Source organism: Gopherus flavomarginatus, chromosome 3 (assembly GCF_025201925.1).
Source record: "Gopherus flavomarginatus isolate rGopFla2 chromosome 3, rGopFla2.mat.asm, whole genome shotgun sequence".
NCBI classification, from domain to species: Eukaryota; Metazoa; Chordata; order Testudines; family Testudinidae; genus Gopherus; species Gopherus flavomarginatus.
In genome coordinates, this window is record NC_066619.1 from 94,944,700 (window position 1) to 94,967,016 (window position 22,317).

A 22,317-nucleotide genomic window follows, 5' to 3' on the forward strand; every position below is an offset into this window, starting at 1 on the left:
CAACGCTTTCAACTCCGATGCACTAGCCAGGTAGGCAGGAAAAGCCCCGAGAACTTTTCAATTTCATTTCCTGTTTGGTCACCATCAGCACAGGTGACCGTCAGCACAGTCCACTATCACAGACGACCATGCAGAGTCCACCATTACAAGAGATCACACAGTCCTGGATTCGCAGACAAGCTCCAGCATGGTCCGAACGGGAGGTACTGGATCTCATTGTCATGCACCTTTCCCAGAACACCCACTTTGTCAGAAACATGGGGACATGCACCTTTCCCAGCCATCCCACGTTGATGTTGGTGAAACGTTCCTTGTGATCCACCAGTGCTTGCAGCACCATGGAAAAGTAACCCTTGCGATTTATGTTTTGGCCGCCCCGGTGTGCCAGGGCCAAGATAGGGATATGCGTCCCGTCTGTTGCCCCGTTGCAGTTTGGGAACCCCAGCGCATTAAAGCCATTCACTATGACCTGCACATTTCCCAGAGTCACTACCTTTGGTAGCAGCAGCTCAGTGATTGCTTTGGCTACTTGCAGCACTGCAGCCCCCACAGTAGATTTGCCCACTCAAAACTGATTCCTGGCTGACCGGTAGTGTTGCAAGCTTCCACAGTGCTATGGCCACTCGATTCTCAACTGTGAGGGCTGCTCTCATTTTGGTGTCTTTGCGTTTCAGGGCAGGGGACAGCAAGTCACAAAGTTCCATGAAAGTGGCCCTACGCATACGAAAGTTTTGCAGCCACTGGGAATCATCCCAGACCTGCAACACTATGCGGTCCCACCAGTCTTTGCTTGTTTCCCAGGCTGATTTGGCATTCCATAGCATGAACCAGGCCCAATGCCCCCATGATCTCCCAATTGCCACATGCCGTGCTTCTAGGAATGTCTGTGTCCATCTCCTCATCAGTATAATAATTGCGTTGTCGTCGCTTCCTCGCCCGGATTTGCAGGTACTGCACATAGTGCTGGATAATGTGTGAGGTATTTACAATGGTCAAAACTGCAGTGGAGATCTGAGCGGACTCCATGCTTGCCATGCTATGGAGCCTGCACAGGTAATCCTGGAAAAAGGGCACAAAATGAGCTGTTCGGTTCAAGATGGCCGATAAAAGGCAGTAAATAGTTGTCTTCTGTAGCTTTCATGGAGTCAGGAAGCTCATTAGATCTGCAAGAGCGGGAGAGCAGAGTTTGCGGCGGAAACGTGAGCAGAGTTTGCGGTGGAAGCTGTGCGGCTCTGTTCATGACAGCTGAAAAACAGCAGGGAATTGTTGCCTTCTGTAGCTTCCACGGGAGCCCAGGACAGACAACATGGAAAAGCAGCGGAAGCCGAAAAAAGGTGGGAAATGGTTAGATGAAAGAGTTAGACAGAAAGACGAGAGGACATGCGAGGTGGATTCATAGTACCAGGAGACAGGTGGTGCACCGTGGTGTAACGTCTGCTGGTAGTATGGCATCTGCCGTAGCTTTCACGGAGGGAGGAGCTAGTGACAGCACACACTCAGAAAACACCTGCGAGAATGTTTTTGCCCCATCATGCACTGGGAGCTTAACCCACAATTCCAATGGGCGGCAGAAACTGTAGGAACTGTGGGATACCTACCACAGTGCATCACTCCAACATTTGATGCTAGCCTCGGTACTGTGGACGAACTCCGCTGAATTCACATGCTTTAGTGGGGACACACAACACCGAATGTATAAAATTGCTTTTGGAAATTCGAATAAAATAAATTCGAATTAATTTCGTACTGTAGACCCTTAGGAAACAAACTTAACTTCTGATAGCAAGAGAGGAAGGGGAAACTGTAGGGGAAAGAGAAACCAATTCAAGAGTCTTCTTCCCACCAAATTAATGTCAGATTTTTATAAAATCATCCTGTTGCAGTATGACTGCATTAAAAATGTGACAGTCTGTCTCAGCTAGTGAGAGATTCTTTCTGCATGACTAGCATTCCACTAAATCTAAGGAAAAACAGAAGCTAAATATGAAGCTGCATAACTTATTTTTGTAATTATCTTTAGTTTAAAAACCCCCAGAAGAGCAAATGCCTTTGAGACAGTGGATAGACATTTATCAGCAGGATGACAAAGTAAATGCAGATTTAGCTTTTGAGAATGGTTTTGATTTGCTCATCAAAAATATGCAAAAAAGGCAGTTTTCCTTGTTTCCTATTCCAAGAAATGTTCCTCTCATGATACTGTACCGAGCTGCCTTGAAAATAATCTTACTGGCCAATAAATACTCCGGACTTCCTTTCAAGACCTTGCGTGCAATTACATGCTTGCATTAGGTATATAATTGCCACAACTGCATATGCAAGCAACCTGTTATGTTTCTAAGGGTACGTCTACGCTACCTGCCAGATTGGCAAGTAGCGATCATCTATCAGGGATTGATTTATCACATGTAGTGCAGACGTGATAAATCGATCCCTGATCGCTCTCCCCTCAACTGCTGAACTCCAGCAGTGCGAGAGGCGGATGCAAAGTCGACGGGGGAGCTGCAGCCATCGATCCAGCACCGCGAGGACGCAAAGTACGTAATTTTAACTCGATCTAAGATTCGTCGACTTCGGCTACGCTATTCTCGTAGCTGAAGTTGCGTATCTTAGATCAATTCCCCTCTCTCACCCCTCTGTGTAGACCAGGCCTAACTGTCCTCCTGCATCTGTATATACCTAATTTACTTACACAATTCTACCAATTGCATACTATAATTCAGTGCAGAATTATATATCCATTTTTGAAATTCTGACCTTCTCTGCATCTCCCATTGTCATATTTTCTGAAACTTTTCAACTAGCAAAATACATTTTTTTTAAAATAAATCCCCTGTATTACTTGACATTTGGACATTTAAACTAGTCTAGTTTGAAATAAATGGTCTGTTTGATATTTGATTTTAAACTCCTTGGGGTAAGGACCACATCTTACGTGTTTGTGACAGTTGACACTCAACAAATACAGTAATTGTCGGAGAGGAGAAACACTGGATAAAATCTATTTATTTTTCATTTTCAAAAACTAAAACATATGGTATATGCCTATGTCTTACACTCCCAGTTTATAGTTATAGATTTTAAGGCCAGAAGGGACCACTATGATCATTTTAGTTGGACCACATACATAGCACAAACCAAAAACCTCATCTTATAATTTCTGCAACCCCATGACTTCTGTTTGGGCCACTGAATATTTTTGAGTGACAGCCAAGTCTTAATTTAAAGAGTAATTAATGGAGAATCCATCATCCCTCAAAAAGATCTTTCAATGGCTAATTACCCTCACTGTTAAAAAAAATTGTGCCTTATTCATGGTAAGGCTTGGAAGAATTAGATTTATCAGTAAATGTCAGTAAACTTCATCTTCACTATACACACAAACTGACATTTCCACTGATGATAGAAATTTACAGATAAGCAAAGAAATGCTGCTTAAGATCTTAGTTTTGATGATGAAGTGGGTGTTCACTGACAAAAGCTTATGCTTCAATACTTCTGTTAGTCTATAAGGTGCCACAGGACTCTTTGTCACTTTTTACAGATTCAGACTAACACGGCTACCCCTCTGATAACTGATATGTCAATTATTTTAAAAAAATTATAATTCTGCCAATCCTATTTACAGTATGAATTTGTTTACTTTTAGCTTTCAACCACTGAATCTCATTATGCCTTTTTCCAGTAAATTAAAAAGCCATCAACTAGAAGAAATCTCTTCCCCAGGTAAGTACTTGTAAACTATGATCAAGTCACCTCTTAGCCTTCTCATACATAATGTAGTCTAAGTATAAAGGCATGTTTTTCAGCCTTCAGTTCATTCTTGCAGTTCTTTTCTGAACCCCTTCCAATTTCTCAACATCTTTTTTGAAGTGCTGACTTCAGAACTGAACAGTGTTGGTCACACCAATGTTGTATACAAAGGTATACCTCCTCCTTTATATTCCCTGCTTATATATCCAAGGATTGTTTCTGCCCCATACTTAGCTACAGCAGAGTTCAATTTCAACTGAGTGCTCACCATATTCCAGGATATAGCTCCCCGCCCCAACCCCTAACTCCCCCCATCTCATATCCCCCTGCATTGACCTGCTTTGTTCCTTGATTCAGATAGCCACGTGCAAGGTCACATGTTGTTCAAATAAGCTCACCTTACCAAGCAATTCAGATCAGCCTGTATCAGTAACCTCTTCCCATCACTATTTATCACTCCACTATTTTCAAATTTTACTAGCAATAATATTTTCTTCCAGATCATTGACGAAGATAGTGAATAGCACTGGGCTGAGAACAGATCACTGGGAGTCCCCACTAGAAACAACCCATTAGAGGACAACTACCCATAAGAACAGTCATACTGGGTCTGATCAATGCTCAATCTAGCACAGTATCCTGTCTTCCGACAGTAGCCAATGCAAGGTGCTTCAGACGGAATGAACAGAACAGGCAATCATTGTGTGATCCATCCCCGTCAACCACTCCCAGCTTCTCACAGTCAGAGGCTAGGGACACCCAGAGCATGGGGATGCATTTACAATTAATTTTTATGAGCTAGCAATTAGTTTTTATTTTTATTTTGTGTAGATTTTTTTAAATCAGTGTCGTGGAACTAAGCCAAACTTTTGATCTCATAAAAACATCAAGTTTGCTTGACAACACCTATTTTCCATAAAACCATGTTGACTGGCATTAAGTATGCTATAAACCTTTACTTCTTTACTGACTATACCACATATCAGCCTTTTCATGGTTTTGCCTCGGATCAGTGTCAGGATAACCTGCCTATAGTTATCCGGGTTCATTTTGTTGCCCTTTTCTAAATATCAGCATGACATCAGCTTTTTTCCAGTCCTTGAACTTCCCCTGCCTTCCAAGATTTGTTAGAAGTCAACATTAATGGTTCAGATAGCTTCTCTACCAATTTTTAATGCTCCTGGGTGCAAGTTATCCGGTCAAGCAGTTTTATGCACACCTCAAATGCCCACTAACTTCAATGGGCATTTTGAGTACAACAATACATCAGGTCACAATGTATGGAGTAGGTGGCCTGCAGTATTTCAGGGACCAAAGCTAGAAAATGATGAAGGAAAGTGGACACACTTGCTTCAGAACTCTTAAAATGTCCTCAGAGGAAAGTACAATGAATATGGACAATCTTCAGATCACTTTAACTGCAGTATTAGGACCAAGTGTAGAAATGTAAGACTGGAAGGGACCTCAAGAACTCATCAAGTCCAGCCCGCTGGGCTGAGGCAGGACTAAGTAAATCTTGACCACCCTTGATAGGTCCATCCTGTTCTTAAAAACCTCCAATGATGGGGATTCCACAACGAACACTTCCACGTGTTTTAACAGTTCCTGTTGACTTCAGTGGTACTTGTGCTTAAAAAAATGTCTACATGGTATTCAGGACTGGGTCTCTATTTGGGAGGATACCAAACTAATTCTAACTTAACCAGCTACTTACAACACAACTTCTGGATAAAATGCTATTAGCTAATACATATATTCTTACTGCCTACTTAAGTTCAAAGCCTGCAGCCAAATGGTCAATGAAAAAAAAAGAGATCATTCCCCCGCTACTTGTCAGCTTCCAAAAAGTTTACTGTGTCATCCATCTGGAATCCTTCCCCCACATGTATACGCGGCACTTTCTACCACCACAATATTCTTTTTGTGGAGGTGAAGAGAGAGGACAATCAAGCAAAGAAAGTTAAAGAAGTTCACAGTAACAGATTTAAAGAGGATTTCTGAAATAAAGATGGAGTGAACCTCTTAAACGGACAAGACTAGAAGTTCAGCATTCTGTTTCCCCTGTGACATACACAAAAAACAGCAGAAGATTCAGTCTGACTTAGCTACTAGTAATGCAATCATCTGTTGTAGAGCAAGCACGGTCCTGAACTCAGGCTCTAAAAAGTGGATGAAAGAGGAAAATGACTTTCAACTATTTAGATGCAAAATATTTGTAGTTTAACAATGTTATGTTTAGATCAGGGCCGGCGCTTCCATTTAGGCGACCTAGGCAGTCGCCTAGGGCGTCAGGATTTGGGAGGGCAGAAGACTGCTCCGGTGGACCTCCTGCAGGCTTGCCGCCTGTGGAGGGTCTGTTGGTCCCGCGGCTCCGATGGAGCATCCGCAGGCACGCCTGCGGCAGGTCCACCGGAGCCGTGGGACCAGCGGACCGTTCGCAGGAACGCCTGTGGGAGGTCCACTGAAGCCGCAGGACCGGCGAGCCAGCCCTGCACCTAGGGCGCCAAAAACCCTGGCGCTGCTCCTGGTTTAGATCTAGCAGCTTTGATTTTAGAAGCAACTTTTCTATTCATTTTAAGGGGCAAGCTTCTTTAAGGGGCAAGTCAACAATGTGACAGCATGCATCCCTGGGGGAAATTTTTCTCTCAGATACGCATTCTTGGGTTCCACTGAGATCAGTGGAAACTGTGCATCTGAAGCAAAATCTGGCCTGTAGAAGCCCCCTTCTATTTTGTTTTATGGTAGTTACTCACTCAAAGGTAAAACTGTGAGACAGGTGTTGTCCAGTGGACAAGGCATTGGACTTGCATGCAAGAGACTAGAGTTCTATTCTCAACTCCCCCCAAAGTCACATAGTAGGTCCTCAGCAAAATCACTTCCCTAATTGTTTGTTTGTCTTGTCCATTTGGTCTATAAGCACTTCAGCACAGAGATCATCTCTTATGTTTGTACATTGACGGGCACAATGGGGCCCCAATCCTGATCTTGAGGTGCAATTGTAATACAAGTAGTTGTATGACACATTATTAAGCAGCTAAGGTCCTAACAGGTGTTGTCAACTAAATCACTGCATACAGCTGCTTATAAAATACATCCCCCTTTAACATGTAGGCAGAGTCTCCTTTCTCTGCTACAAGTTGATGGGATGGAGGAGTTTGCAGGGCTGAGGGAAGCCACCACAAAAGCCTCTAAAATCAAATGTTGGTGATACCAGGCCAAACGCTAACAAAAGGGCAAACTGGCCCCTCAAGCAATTTCATGAGCACTGCAAAAAAAGCACACACACAAAAAAATTCAATAGGGTATGCACCTTTCTGATCAAGTACAATTCATGGGGTATTTAGCTAGGACCACTGCCAGGTTAGAAGGGAGAGGTGGGTGTACAAAACACACCAACGATGTTTTCTGACCCTTGGCTCTTTTCCTAGCACAACTCATGATGCAGTGCTTCTGCAGGACTTGGGTGAAGCTAACTTCCATCCTGTATGCCCGTTGTTGGACACAAGTTTTCTGGCAATTGCCTATAATAATAATAATTGGAGATATACCTATCTCCTAGAACTGGAAGGGACCTTGAAAGGTCATCAAGACCAGCCCCTTGCCCTCACTAGCAGGACCAAGTACTGATTTTTGCCCCAGATCCCTAAGTGACCCCCTCAAGGGTTGAACTCACAACCCTGGGTTTAGCAGGCCAATGCTCAAACCACTGAGCTATCCCTCTCTATAACCAGCTCTTGCCAGAATTTGGCTTCATCTGATAGATATTAAAAATTGTTCCATCTCTCTCAGATATTATACAGCACCCACTAATTAAGAATCTACCAATCTCCATGAGATAGGAAAGTAATACTACCCTGCTTTACAGAGGGGAAGCTGAGGCACAGAGCCTTAGGGACAGGCTTACGGTCACACAAGAAGCTGTGGCAGAGCAGGGAATTGAACCCAGATCTCAGGGCTGTATCCTAACCACTGGACCACAGTAGATATCTTAGGGGAACATTCAAGGGAGCAAGAATTTTAAGTAGTTTTCAAAAGGTCATAATTCATCATGTCAAAACTGGTAAAAAGAAAACTGGGAAACCTATCACAAAGGAGTTGTGGCTCTGAAGGTCTTCTACGGAGCTGAAAAACACATCACATGAATAACATATCAACCTTGGCTATGCTGATCCATTGGACTCTGTGGTGGGCCCATTCCAGGGTGAGGCGGTCTCATACTTGCACTCTTCATGGAGCTACAATGCATGTCTTCAACCATTCCTTTTTCATGCAAGCCATCAATGGACTGCAAAATTAAAAAGAGATTTATACAAAGATATTGCTTTATGAACTTTCAAACTAGTAAGAGAAGTTAAAAGCTTACACAAATATATAAAAATAGACTAAAATGAGTAAAGCCTCTACATCTTCTTACTGCAAAAGGGTACAGTGGGACTCTTCCCCTTCGCTCTCTAGTCTATTCTAGAGTTAGACCTCTTGAGACCACAACTCTGGAATGCTGGTCTTTGAAAGACCCCTCCCTTTCTCTCTCTCTTTCTCCTTTCAAGTATTCATTGAGACATCTGGGCAGTTCCAAGTACTACAAAGTGAAGGCAAATAGTACTTGGTACATCCAATCAGAATTGATCTGGGTGGTCCTTGTTTATAAAGCTGTGAAACATAGGCCACTTATGAGAGTAAACTCTGCAGCTCGGGATGGAATAAGGCTAGTTATTTTAAACCACTCTCTTCCTTTTAGTCACTGCTGTAATGGAATATCCCAAATGCTGTTTCTCTTTGAACATGAAGATTCCACTGCAGGAGGCAACCTCTTCCTGGCCACGTTCAAACGCTGGCGCCATCAACAATCAGTCAGTCACTCACCCTTCACAACACTTCTCACCTGTATTTGAAGGGTGAGCAGGGCCAGGGTTCTGGCCCCATCCCAAACTGGCCATGGCAGGAAAGTCAACTAAAGGTCAGAGAGAGAATGCTGGGGGAGAGACTGGAATGGGGGATAGAAGAGAAAATCTCTCCTTTTTTTATGCTCAATGTCATGGAAAAAAGGCCAAATCAGAGATAAGGGGCTTAGGAACAAATTAGACACTTGAAAGCCGGAAATCCGACAGGTCACAAATCGAAAAGATGTATTCCAATCATTAACTGCATGTGCAGGGCTTGGGGTGAGCAAAGAAAAGGTTGGCATCTTGCTCTGTTCCCCATCTCCCACCCCCTGGAAGAAGAGAGAGGCTCTCTTTCCTCACAGGGCTGAACTCCTGCAATTCTTGTAGGAGCCACCCTGGACACAGAACTTGCCATCTGCAATTTTTAACTCTCAAAATGCAAATGGATTTGTGAGTTGGTTTTTTTTTTTGTTTTGTTTTGTTTTTTGAGAAAAATTAGCCTTAGGGAAAACAGACTACTGAAGAAGAATGTAAGAAAACAGTGCAGTAAGTTATAAAGAGAGAAAAAGGAAAGAAAAAGATAGTGGAAGCATTTCTTTATAGAAAATCTGCTTTATACACAATGTGTTTAATAGAGCTGGCCAAAACAGTAATATTTTCCACACAAAAAATGCAAAGGAAATGAAGCCACTTTCATTTCACTTAAATTTTCACAAAACTAACCCTCGCTGGAAAATGGGATTTTAGAAAAAATGGCAAAAGGGAAGGGGAGATGGGGAAAAAAAATTTTTTTTTTTCATTTTGAATCAAATCTCTTCATTTTGAATGAGGCAAATATCTCTTGCAAAAAAATTAGTAGTTAAAGCTATTTTTCATTTAAAAGCTTGGGAAAAAATTCAACTAATCTTTAAGTCTAAAAATGAGTTTGGGCTGTTTCTAGCAGAAGACGTTAAAAAACACAAAGCCCCTCTCCATCCTGAAGCATGCAGCCCCTTCCCATGCTATGGGACACCCTCTCCTGGTTTTGGAGCATTCACCAACATTGAAGAGGACACACTTCTTGTTGCAGGTAGTTCACATATTGCATACAGTTGCTACATTGACACGTGTAGAGTTGGGGCCAAATTCATTTCTGGTGCCAACTACATTAGAGTCAGAGTCACACTGTGGCTGAATTTGAGTCACAGTGTTTTGAAGCTAAAGAATCAAAGCTCTAGTCCCAGCTTTTCAGGTGGACACAGGGTGATTTATACTGGAAATTGGTCTCACCTGCAACACTTGGGTCCATTATAGCATATGCTCTGGCGTGATTAGAGTGATTTCACTGTATTATACTAACAGGCTGCAGCAAGGAAGGTTCCGTGACAGTTGGTAGGTCAGTTAAGAAGAGACAGCAAAACCAAAGGCCCTTTGAACAGGTTCCCTCCCCATTCCCTAATTAAAAAAAACTAAAACTAAAACTAAAACACAGAAAGAGAGGATTGGTGCCAGGGGAGAAACAAATGTATAACCAGAATGCCCCTATGTCAATTACGGAATGAGGGATTCACTTGTGGCAAAGCAACTTCACAGTTAAAAGGATGCTTTCAGGGCAAAGTGACCCAAAGAATTTTTTTGTTTGTTTGTTTGTAAAAGAAAAGCTTTTACAAAACCTAAGGCCAATACAAATACTTCCACAACTTTTAAACACGTAGGGCGGGGTGGGAGGAGGGGAGAGGAGAGTCTATAATGACAGAGGGTTTGACAGTGAGGGTTTGACAAATGACATGTGTAAGCAACCCAAGCATTATGAAAGTGAAATGTACTAGAAACTGATTATCAACACAGGTGAATCTGATTGATCTATTTTTTTAATTGTCCAAGATATGAGAAGTTAAGATTAAAACAGCATGAACATTTTTTAAGGTTAGTTTCAATTATGGTGTTCCTAACTTAAATGAGAAATGTGAAAGTAGAATGAATTATATTGTGAAAATAGAAAGGATTAAAGAAATGCTGTCTGTACCTTTAAGAAAAACTGTTGGAATGCTGCAATCCAGGTGTCAGGAATACAGACATTCACATAGAACAATTGCACCATTTAAGGGCAATTGGTGAAGTATTAGCCTCAGATCCATAAAGAGTTAGTAAGGAAGTAGGATATGCATGCTGTGCCCCAGGTGAATTTTACAGTTTTGCTTTCTTTGTTCCTTTGTCTGATTCCCGCTCTTTTATCTGTATAAATAAGACTGTTTTGGCCTTGCATGGCCGCTCACATATTCTGAATGTTATTGGCAGAGCGCTGTGCTAATAAAACAGAGTGGTCTGACAAATTGTGAGTCCTGATTCTAACTTTGACAATTTGGAGGTTCCACCGAGATGGCAAACGTCTTCACTGGGGCTGTGTGATTCCTGACTGTTTTTGTGGGATGACCGTGGCAGCCGGCACCTGGGCATTTGGCCCAAGCGGTCCCCCACTAGAGCGGAAAGGCGCACAGCCACAGTGAGGTCTACGCCATCGAACCTGTTGGTTCCCACTCTGTTCTGGTAGGTATCCCGGGATCTGACATCAGGAATCTGGTCAGGTAATTATTTCTGTGTTTTGTCCGGACTGAGGACTGTCCTGTCTCTGTGTCTATCTGTCCTCTTGTGGAGTGTTTGAGTCTGGGTGCCGTCTCTGTCTGGGGATCGGCCGACCAAGGGGTTCCTGTCCCCGCGGTCTGAGTGAGTGAAATCTGCACAATTGCAGCCGCACCACACCTTGGGTAAAACCCTTAGTGTGAAAGCAAGGGCAATTGAGGCAGTAGCCTGTGGGCTCCTTTTATGTGTTGCAGCAGGCATCGCTCTGACGAACCTGAATTTCCTTCTTGTGTGATTGGTGTGTGAAAGTCCTCCTGTACTGGTAACCAGACGTCTAAGTCGGGACAGTTCCCTAAATGAACGCCGGCTCATTTTATGTTTGCCTGCAGTCAGGAAGGGTATTTGTAAAAGAATGAAATCTTTAAGCAATAATCAATGCCACCCCAAAAGGGGTAGAAAACTGTTCTTTTTGTCTTTCAGATAATCCAAAGTATTGTATAATGGACTATGTGTATGTGTTAATTCTTGGGGAAAAGTGTTTAAAAAGTGCTAGCAACCCACCAGAAGACAAATGTAAATGTAATGTAAGTACTGTGTTTACCAATAATCACATTTACTATTTGCCACAACAACAACAACAAAAGAGTCTCCGCTTACTGTAAGCACTGATTTAGCTGAGTTCTCTATCAACCTTGGCATTAAATGGCAAACAGTTACCAATCATCTGTTAAAAGGTAAAAAGGTAACATGGCTCCTAAAAAAAAAAAAATAATAAAAACAAAAATGTGGAAAACTGAACTGTTCATATTATACACGCAAATGGGGACATGTTAAAAATTGCCACTGCATAAAAGCATAACAGCTTACCATTGGTATAACATTTTCTGGATGGTCTCCCACAACTACTGGCATACTAATATTACTACCCTAATTGTTTTTGGTTTTACATTGTATGTGTTTAATTGAAATGTTTAAAATGTGCTGGTGGATAAAACAAATGTATGTAAAGCTAAAGCCACAGGCCCAAATCACCTCCCAGTATTTTCTATTACATGGACTAAATAAGAAGTGACACTGGCGATTAATAATCTTAGTGTCAAAAGGGGGATATGTAGGAGCAGGATTTTATAATATCCCATAAGAATTAAAGTATAATTTGATTTCATCCTGCTAGTCACTATTTTTAAATAGCAGAAAGAAATGACCCCCTGGGACTATAGGATTCTGTTTTCCCATATGCATTACAAATTGGGCCCTCTCTAACTCTTTGTTTTAAGATTTAGGTAGTAAGAGACAGGATTCTCTATTGTGTCTGTGTTAAGTAAATTAGAGAAACATTGAAGGCCTGGGTCTCAATGTAAATTGTCTTAGTTATCAATTGTAAAACTTAGCAAGGTTTAATTTGCAATGCTTTTTTTGTTCTATATAAAATACTACTGTTTGTATTCTCAAATCTATTTGTGTGAATGAGGAATGTATGCATCAGGAAAAGATAAGGTGTGAAGGCCATTGTTACAGCCAGAGTCAAGGGACGGCTGTTAAACTGTCTGGCATCTCAGAGTGGATACATGCTTCGCAGTGTAAGAATGCACAGACCCCAGTGAACCAATCACCACCTCAGGACCACGCAGAGTCAATTTTTTTGACTCCAGAAGAAGACGTAGAGGAACAGCCTGCAATACCTTACAATCTACGCTCTCGTAAGGGTTGCCAGAAGCAGATGACTACATAAAGCAAGGCCCAAGAAGAAGCAGTAGTGAGCCAAGCGCCTGCTGCCTGGTGGACATAAAACTGTGAGTGCAGTTCCCTCAGTTGAGGTTGTCAGAACCAGAAGGGCCTTGCCTCCAACATGCAGCTCTGGTAGCGCCTGTTCCTCTGCTGCTGGTATCTTAAGGTCTGGGGTGCACACAATGACAATTCTTTTATCCAGCAGCAAGTGTGGATAGCTCAGATCCTTATTATTTCTAAATGCTGGGTCTGCAGCCACATCCCAGCCCACTCTCAAACTGGTGTTCCTGTCCTGGCTATCCCACTCAATTCCCCAGACCTCACTGGAGGACCTTGTCTGTTTAACACAATATGGAACAGTAATGACACCTGGGAAGAGGCTATTGGCAGTTCCTTTACCCCACTTGGGGGAGCAATACACCAGGCAAAAAGGCTCCTAAGTAGTTAAATAATGGCAAATAAAACCAGAGAAAGTTTAAGAGCCCTGGCCAAGGAAACAGAGGCGATCGGACAGGTGGCCCTCCAGAACCGTCAGGCATTGGACATAGTGCTCACGGCCAAAGGAGGGACCTGTGCTCTCACTGGAAAACAATGTTGTATGTTTATACAATACCAATAAGATAATAGATCGCTACAGCCACTTAGAACAAATCGCATATCTTCCTCATGAAGAGCTGAGTTCTTTATGGAAGTGGCTAAGTAACCTGTTCAATTTCTCTGGCATAGGAAACTGGTTGTTTCAGGGAGCCCTAACTATCCTGTTTGAAATCTTAGTGATTTTTGTATGCTTTCAGTTAATCTGTTGTATCCAGAATTGTGTCACCCAGATGGCTGCCCCAAAACAGAGTGCTAATATGATGATTTTGAATATCACTGATGAACAAAAAGATAAGAAACGGTTAATTTGTGGAACCCAGTAATTGTTGGTCATGGCGTGCGCTTGACCAAAAGGAGGGATTGTGAAAGTAGAATGAATTATATTGTGAAAATAGAAAGGATTAAAGAAATGCTGTCTGTACCTTTAAGAAAAACTGTTGGAATGCTGCAATCCAGGTGTCAGGAATACAGACATTCACATAGAACAATTGCACCATTTTAGGGCAATTGGTGAAGTATTAGCCTCAGATCCATAAAGAGTTAGTAAGGAAGTAGGATATGCATGCTGTGCCCCAGGTGAATTTTACAGTTTTGCTTTCTTTGTTCCTTTGTCTGATTCCCGCTCTTTTATCTGTATAAATAAGACTGTTTTGGCCTTGCATGGCCGCTCACATATTCTGAATGTTATTGGCAGAGCGCTGTGCTAATAAAACAGAGTGGTCTGACAAATTGTGAGTCCTGATTCTAACTTTGACAGAAATTTGTGCTTTTAAGTACAGTTTTCAACCTGACAGCCTCTATTTATAGAACAACTCCTAAGAAAAAGTCCTAGAAAATGTAACAGGAGCAGAACCCAATAGGAGTCTACAAAAATTAAATCGAGTTACATATCTTTTCTATAGAAACACTGTATAGTTACATAGCAGGAATATAACCAACTCCATATAATGGTTAAAAAAATCTTACAGAAAGGATCTCTAAACCTATCTCACTCCTACTGGTCCCATACCTATTAAATTATATAAAAACTCTTTTTTCCATAAAGAATTTGTTGGGGAAAAGAGTATATCCTATAACGATGCAATGGTGCTACTCTGCATTTTGGGGGCTGGAGATAATATTTCACTTAAGTACTAATTAGCATAGAAAATAATGAGCATTAGTGTTTAAGGCTTTCATTAAATGATCCTTTTTAAACACAGTTCCTTTCCACTGTTTTATATAAATAAGCATTTGTGGGGACAGGCTGTACGTCATAAATTGTGCTTTTTGAAAATTGGGGGAGGCTTCAATTACATGCAGGGCCACATGACATTCTCATTTAGAGAATTCATATTTTAGACAGCAGCTAAGCTTATGGAATATATCTTTTAACTACACTGCCTTTATTGTATGTTTAAGTAACCACATTAATTCATAAGTTGCATTGCATCACAATTACTTGAAGATCAAATCTCCTTAGTTTACAAATGAAGAATTTTTTCTTCTGACAGACGTGCAGCCTCAGCCTGGGATCTGAGAGTCAAGCTGGGTTATTTCTATTTATACATGGTCACTAGTGAATAAAATTTCTGCAGGCCAAATGTTGTTCAGTTATATATGTGCCATCAATGTAATTGCACTGGAATAATTGAGGGCATAACTGTAGGACAAGCCCTGGCAACTGGGTCTTTGCCAACAATTCTGTTGATCGTACCTGAGCCAAAGGAGAATCCATTTCACTCTTCCAGAAGTCTGATTCTTCAAGGTTGACAGTAATAAGTTGCTTTTCCCCCACTGGTCCAGAAAAGTTAGTTTACTGTATTAGTTTTAACTATAAGTATTCTATGTATATTATTGATTTATAGAAAGAATAAGTTTTCTTGTAGGGAGGATTTCCAGTTGTTGGAATGCATAACTGTTATTTTTCACATCAGCATTGTTGTTAAATATACGAACTGTAAGAGTTATGCTTTTTTAACATCAACTTAAATAACTGATAAATATTAACATGTGCTTTAATACGTTCTTTTTAATTTTGTATAAGGGTTCTATTATTCACTGCAAGTTAATGACATGTCCAAATGGCAAGTGCATTTTTATATTTCATGTGTATAAGTATTTTTTTTTTAAAAACTCCACATATTGATGGGCCAGGTACATGTTCTCCACCAGCACACTTCTATGGCACTTTTTCTCACTAGTAACGTATTGTTGCGTTTGATTATAACTGTGAGGAGTCATGTTAGCTTACACAATACCAACCACTACTGACTCGTATCACGAACAGGTGACGTGGTGCTGAATTAACTGGCACAATGCTGGATAGGGTATTCTTTTGGAAGCTTTATCCCAGGTCCTAAGTGCCTAAGGAGCCCAAATCCTATTGGCTTGCAATGAGACTCAGTGTATGTAAACAAATGGAGAATTGTATACGGGCTAGCAGCCTACCCAAGCTAGCTTAAATCTAGCCAGCATGAGTAACAATAACAGTGAACACAGTGCAAGCTTCAGAACAGGTTAGTGAGCCAACTATGTAGCCAGGAGACATGCCAGGGTTACACTACCCATGCTGAAACCCATGCAGTATTATCTGCACTGCTATTGTTACCAAAGTTAGCAGGATTTAAGTTAGCTCAGATAGGACAATCTTTGCTACTTAGACATCTGCTACAGCTCCCAAGTGCCTAAGTCACTTCTGAAAAATGAGACTTAGATGCTTCTGAAGGTTTTACCCCTGGTCTATGCCAATCAGTCACCACTGTGTCAGCTATCTAGACTCTCCACAATCAAACACAATAAAATTTTCTAGCAAACACAAGCCTAAAGATGCCCGGGACAGCAGATCTGTTACTGTGGTCCACAAGAGAAAAAACAGCAGAGCCTCCTTCCTCTCCTGTGAAGTTCCTGAGCTCTATAGAAGAGGAGAACATGGAGTTTGTGTGGTAAATGCTCTTTCAGCATTTTAAAAAGGCACTACTAGGCGACCGGGAACGGGCTGGGACAAATTTAGAAGCTAGAGACACATTGTGAACCAAAAAAGACTATGTAAATGGAATCTGTAGCTGCTCTTCTGCTAAATTGCTGATGATTTCCCTCTTTTGCGTGCCTCAGGACCTCTCAGGAGACAAGCAGCAGTCAGAGATGGGGGGAGGCTAGGCAAGCAGCCCAGGAGCCCTTTGGAGTTCAGCAGGGCACTGACAGCAAGGGGCACTATATTGACACTATAGTCACTGACACTACAGACACAAGATTGTAAGCAGTGTTTGTGGAGAGAAACAGATTAGAGCTCAGCTAATTTAATGCTTCAAGTTTTATGTGCATAAAATTTAAGCACTGAACTAAGCCCTACATCAGCTTGCCTCTTCAAACACGAAGATTTCAGAAGTTTTTACAATCAAGGCCACTCCAGCAACCAGGGACCTGCTATGCTCAAACTCCACAGGGCCCTGGCTCCAGGCTTCTCTGCCCCCCAGGTGGTGTTTGTTTTATGAATGTTTTAATGACAGTTTTTCATGCCAAAGATTTTAGCCAATGTCATGTCCTTGTTGATAACTTTAAATGGCATCCTCACTGACAATCCAGTCAGCATGAAAGCTGATAATTTCGCTTCAAAATGTTTTTCCTTCAAAACTATCACATGCACAATCATGAGCATCCAAACACAGAAACCGGGGCAGCTGAAGGAGAATTAAAAAAAAATAAAAATTAAAAGTTTACTTTAAAGGGATAACTTTTTAAGTTGTAATTTGAAAACTGTTCTATCTACCCCTAATTGGGAGCACAATTCTAATTCCCCTTAGAAACAGTCACCAAAGTAAGTCATACTTAAAACATTTTACAGGGGCAAGAGATGGGATGTCTATATGGGAAACTAAGCCTGACAGGTGAAGCTTTATTGCAACTTTAATGCCATAATAACTTTGCTGCATAATTAGAGATTGGAACACATGGGAGAAAGTTTCAGGAAGAAATCCCAGACACAAATATTTTCAGACAGCAATGATAGAGCAAGGTATTTAAGCACATGTATAACTGTAAGCATACACATAACGATAAGCTCATAAGCCCCACTGAGGTCAGACTAGCCACCTGCTTTAAGTTACATATACATTCAAGTGTTTTAATGAGGTGCAGCTTATGTAAGTCAACTTGGAAATAAAAATTTTCATCAGTGTGCAAGTTCTTTAAGCATAAGCCTTTAAGAGGCAAGAATTCCATTTTCATGAAGTTTCCTTCTGCAATAATAAAAACAAAAAGGGAGAAAAATCCATTAAAATGCACTATGAAAGCAGAACATTTCCAAATGGACTTTTAAAAAAGGAGCCTGCCCTAAGATGTAATTTGTGATATAATTAGAAAGATTGCCAGGCTGCCCTTGTGATGCTCCATATTTATTCTCTAGTGAGGACTCTTATCATGTCAAAATGTGTGCAGTTTACATGTCAGGTGGCAACTTGTTTAACTGCCAGCAACTGCAGGCTTGAACTGATGTCTGAAAAAAAATAAAAATATGGTCTGCGCAATCTGAATTGTGCATCATCTCCAGTAATAAATCTGGAATCAGAATTTAGTTGGTTTCACTGGTGAGCCACAGAATAGAATACAGGGCTGCAGGGGAGGACAATATAGAAGTATGCTTTTATCAGTAGATATCTGATATCCCACAGGTCTCCACTGCAGTGGTGGAACCCTACAGTTCCATCCTGACCACCCACACCACTCAGACTGTTCTTTCATGGTGGACAATGAGGCCATTTATAACATCTGCAACCACAACTTGATACTGAGCGTCCCACATACACCAACTTGAACATGCTGATAGGACAGATAGTATCATCTGTCACTGCTTCCGTGAGATTTAATGGTGCATTAAATGTTGATCTGATAGAATTCCAATCTGAGAAACATAGTGCTCACTTGCAGATACAATTACCTTGTGCATTTGGTGCATGCCTTCCTGTGGATAATCAGTGGGTCCCATACTGGGCATTGAATGGGGAACACTAGGGGGTCCAGGACTTGGTCCCATCATGCTGTGTACTGAACCTGGAGAGGGTCCTGGTCCTGGGCTAGGTCCTAGAATTGGTCCAGGTGATGGGCCTGGCCCTGGGGAAGGGCCAGGATGAGGCATTGCACCAGGATCTGTTGGCGTGGACATCTATTTTCCGTCTTTTTTCCGATCAACAGAGCAGCTCTAATTTCAAAAAGAAACAAAACAGTATTTCTTACATAAAATGAGGGTTAGTGGAGTATAGTCAGTAAGAAACTATGCGTGATAAAACAATTTTTTTGACTAGCATCACACACACAGGTGACTTGTCATCAGCAGAAAATGCTTCAATGATCCTTACTGTGCTGCATCAATTTGCCCATCCTTCAAAAAAGGTCATTGGAAGACTAGAAAAATGAGACAGTTCAGGTAGGTTCTGGATATATTTATAAATCATCCACAAAAGCAAGGTGGATAAAAATAAGCAATTTTTTAAATTACAATTTGGATTTTATTTATTTAAATTAAATACATGTTTTTTAAAATGAACCAATTTACAATTTAATTTAAATTGATAATTACAATCATTTAAATACAAAAATATTAAGCAATTCATGTTTGCTGCCAACATTTTTAAAAAGTAAAACTACTGAACTGGTAAAAGTCACTGGCTAAGCACCCAGAGTCAGAGTTTCTTGAAGTGCTTAACCAGTTTCTGACAGTAGTAACCTCTTCTTCATGTGCAGAGAGAATATTTTCTTCAGTTTATTCAACTAGTTCAGTTCAATGACTAGTTCCTTCAAAGTTAAGAAACCAGTTGGAAGTTGAAAAGTTGAGAGAACTTGTTTTCTCCTTCCATTCTATAAATAAAACTGAGTGTGAAAGGATGAGATCTACTAGTTCTAAAATTTTCAAGGACAGAGTGACCAGAAACAATCAGTTTAATTCACAAACTACAGATAAGTTTTGTTTAATAAATCAGTTAATTTTAAATGCAAAACATATTTTCATAAACTGTTCTTCTTATGCATCCAGCACATTTAAGGTAGTTTATGTAATTAAAAAAATGTGCATTTTAAATTATTTGGATGGAAATTCAAATTTAAAGCTTGACACAAAATAATTAACTTTTTATTTACAGTGATTTACTAGATATTGCATCATTCACTATTTTCTAATAAATATAAAAATTGTAAAAAATAATGTTAAGCAACATAATTGCTCAACTAAATGTGTATAGATATAGATTTATCCTCCTGATTGGCAGAAAGAAGCACAAAAATCAGTGTAAAGGTCATACTTTGTAAATCAACATGTTTGGATGGTTATCAAACAATAAGAATCAACCTTTCTTTAGGAAAATAACTGAAAAATACAAATGCAAAACACAATTAAAACTGATAAATTAAATCAGTGTTTCCTGCTTGATTATTTAAATCATGATTAAAATCAGTGACTTAAATCAAAATGACTTAAATCACTCCACCCTGCACAGAACAGCATATCTGACAGACTACAAGAAACAACACCTGGAGAATATGAATGGAAATAACTTAACTCATTAACACCAAATAATATCACATGGAGTTAGAGGGAAGATTGTTAAAGGCACAAAGGACACTTAGAGCTAGTCTATACTAGAATCACTCCATCTCTCCCATCGGAATAGTAACTCCACCTCCTCGAGCCACAGTAGCTATATTGGTGGAAGAGCTTCTCCCACCAAAATAGCACTAGCCACACTGATGCTTAGGTCAGTCTAACTTACATCACTGGCAGCGGAGGGCGGGGCAGGAGGGAGGGGTATTTGCACCTCTGAGCAACATAGTTCTACTGAAGTGCTAGGATGTACAAGCCCTAAGTCATCTAACTTACATCTGTGACTTTTAAAAGTCTCTCCCTATGTGTGCCTCAGAGGTGATTGGAGTAAGCATTTTATTAATATAAAATCTTTACATTAGACAGAATTTAAAAAAAAAAGACATTCATTTAGAACTTTTATTACTTTGGTGTGCAACAGTGATATCAAGTGAAATACAGAAAGGACAAACTGCTCTGGAGCGAACAGAGAGTTGTAATTAACTTGAGGGGTTCTGCAGATGTCAGAAACCATGAGAATGCAGCTCATGTGACTTATAAAATGACAAGAGCCCAGAGAATGAATTAGAGGCCCTCAAACTCACTGGAGAGCCAACTATTTTATTTATTTCTGTGTACTTAACAAAACAAATGGAAGCAGGATACAAGCTGGGATCATTCTTCATCTCTTTCACACTTAACAGTTTTGTCAGTGACTAACATTTAGAACTTTTAGTTCACTAGTGTCAATGAAAGACACTTGTAATGCAAGAGATCATGGATGTCCTCTAAGTTAATGAAAGGAAATGATTAGGTCATTCCCTGTCATGGTTTGCCAAGAAATAATAATCGTATCTAAGACTACAATAAAAAACAATTACTTATTTCTAAATCAGGTGCTTTAAAAATAATAATTCTAGTTTTACCATCAAAATATAGTACAGTTAACAGAGTTCTGCAGGAAGAGTGGACATGTCAGGGGACTGATAATGGTACACAGAAATGTTCATCTCCCAGATCTAGAGCCAAAGACACGCAAATTAAGCCGTAACACAACCACATTATCCTCTAGTGGCTGTTCAGTGACTTAAATGAAATAAGTCATTAGAGGACAGGTGTAAACCATCATTGTAATTTGTCTACTGGTTCTGCTAGTTGGTTGCCAAGGACTGAATGGACATAAAAAATAAAACTACCCTACAGTCATTCCACTAGGTTAGACAGGAGCCCGTAGACAAGGCAGGATGGGGATGGTTACACTGCTGGCTGTTCCCTACTGCTTCTGTTCTGTGCGCACGGAATTTGAAGTTTACAGTATTTACAATCTTGCTCCTTTCAACAAGCTGTGTGTTGATAAAACCAAATATTTCAAATAAGAAAAAAGGTCTACTACATTGGGAGCATTCCCTGATTTCTCCCCATTAACTAGGTGTTGTCAGGAGTCAAAAAAGTTTTCAAAAGCTTTTATTTAAAAACTCTCTACTGTTATATTTTATTATTTATTTCTCTACTTTGATTCAAAGCAACAAATTGGAACAAGTGCTGTTGAACTCACTTAAAATAAACTATCTTGGGAGCCCACTCCTTGCAGAGTGAGACATAGTGATACCTCTGAAGCTTTACTCTTCAAAACAAAAGATAACAACAGAACACCACAAGGCCTAATTAGTCCCCCTGCAATCCCCTGGCATCCCCAGAAAAGGAATCATGTTTTTAAACGATCACAACTGCATACAGCTTCTTAGACGCCTGCAATAAGACTGTTCTTGGAATCAAAGACATTTCCACACAGCAAACAAGAGTTTTTAAGGGATATTCACCATGCCGAAATGTACAGCAGCATTACAAGGACCCTTTTATAGCTGTCTCTCTGTGTCATGGAAGTCAAACACATTTTAACAAGGTAAAACCTAGCAGCACCACCACCATTAAGGCTGCATTTAACAGAAACTATGCAATCAATGTGTAAGTACAATAACTATTTTCATTGCACAGCATCCTGAAATCCAATATCTCATGCATTACTTGTACCTAAACCTGTCCATTAGAAGAGATATCAAACACTCCCTTTATATGCACATTTATTTCAAACTTAATTCTAAGTTTTCATAAAAATTAACTGGCCTTAGTTACAGCTTAATGTAAACTGTAAGATAATGTATATGTACATTAGAAAGTTCATGTAAGCGAACTTGGAAGATTTAACATTCATTTCTAATGAGGTACCAACTGCCTAAGCTGTAAAAACAA

The 22,317-nt window shown here is 40.4% G+C and overlaps 1 protein-coding gene across 3 annotated transcripts in view; it reads right to left on the bottom strand.

The window, feature by feature from the left end:
• The window catches only part of SMARCA2 (SWI/SNF related, matrix associated, actin dependent regulator of chromatin, subfamily a, member 2), a 195,619-nt gene that overhangs the window by 163,700 nt on the left and 9,602 nt on the right, over positions 1-22,317 (bottom strand). For all 3 annotated transcript variants that reach the window (XM_050944258.1, XM_050944256.1, XM_050944257.1), the window contains exons 2-3: positions 18,433-18,693; positions 7,906-8,035 (exon numbers count right to left, since the gene is read on the bottom strand). In XM_050944258.1, coding sequence (XP_050800215.1) covers positions 7,906-8,035; positions 18,433-18,657 — 355 coding nt within the window. In that variant the 5' untranslated portion in view covers positions 18,658-18,693. The remainder of the gene's footprint in view (positions 1-7,905; positions 8,036-18,432; positions 18,694-22,317) is intronic.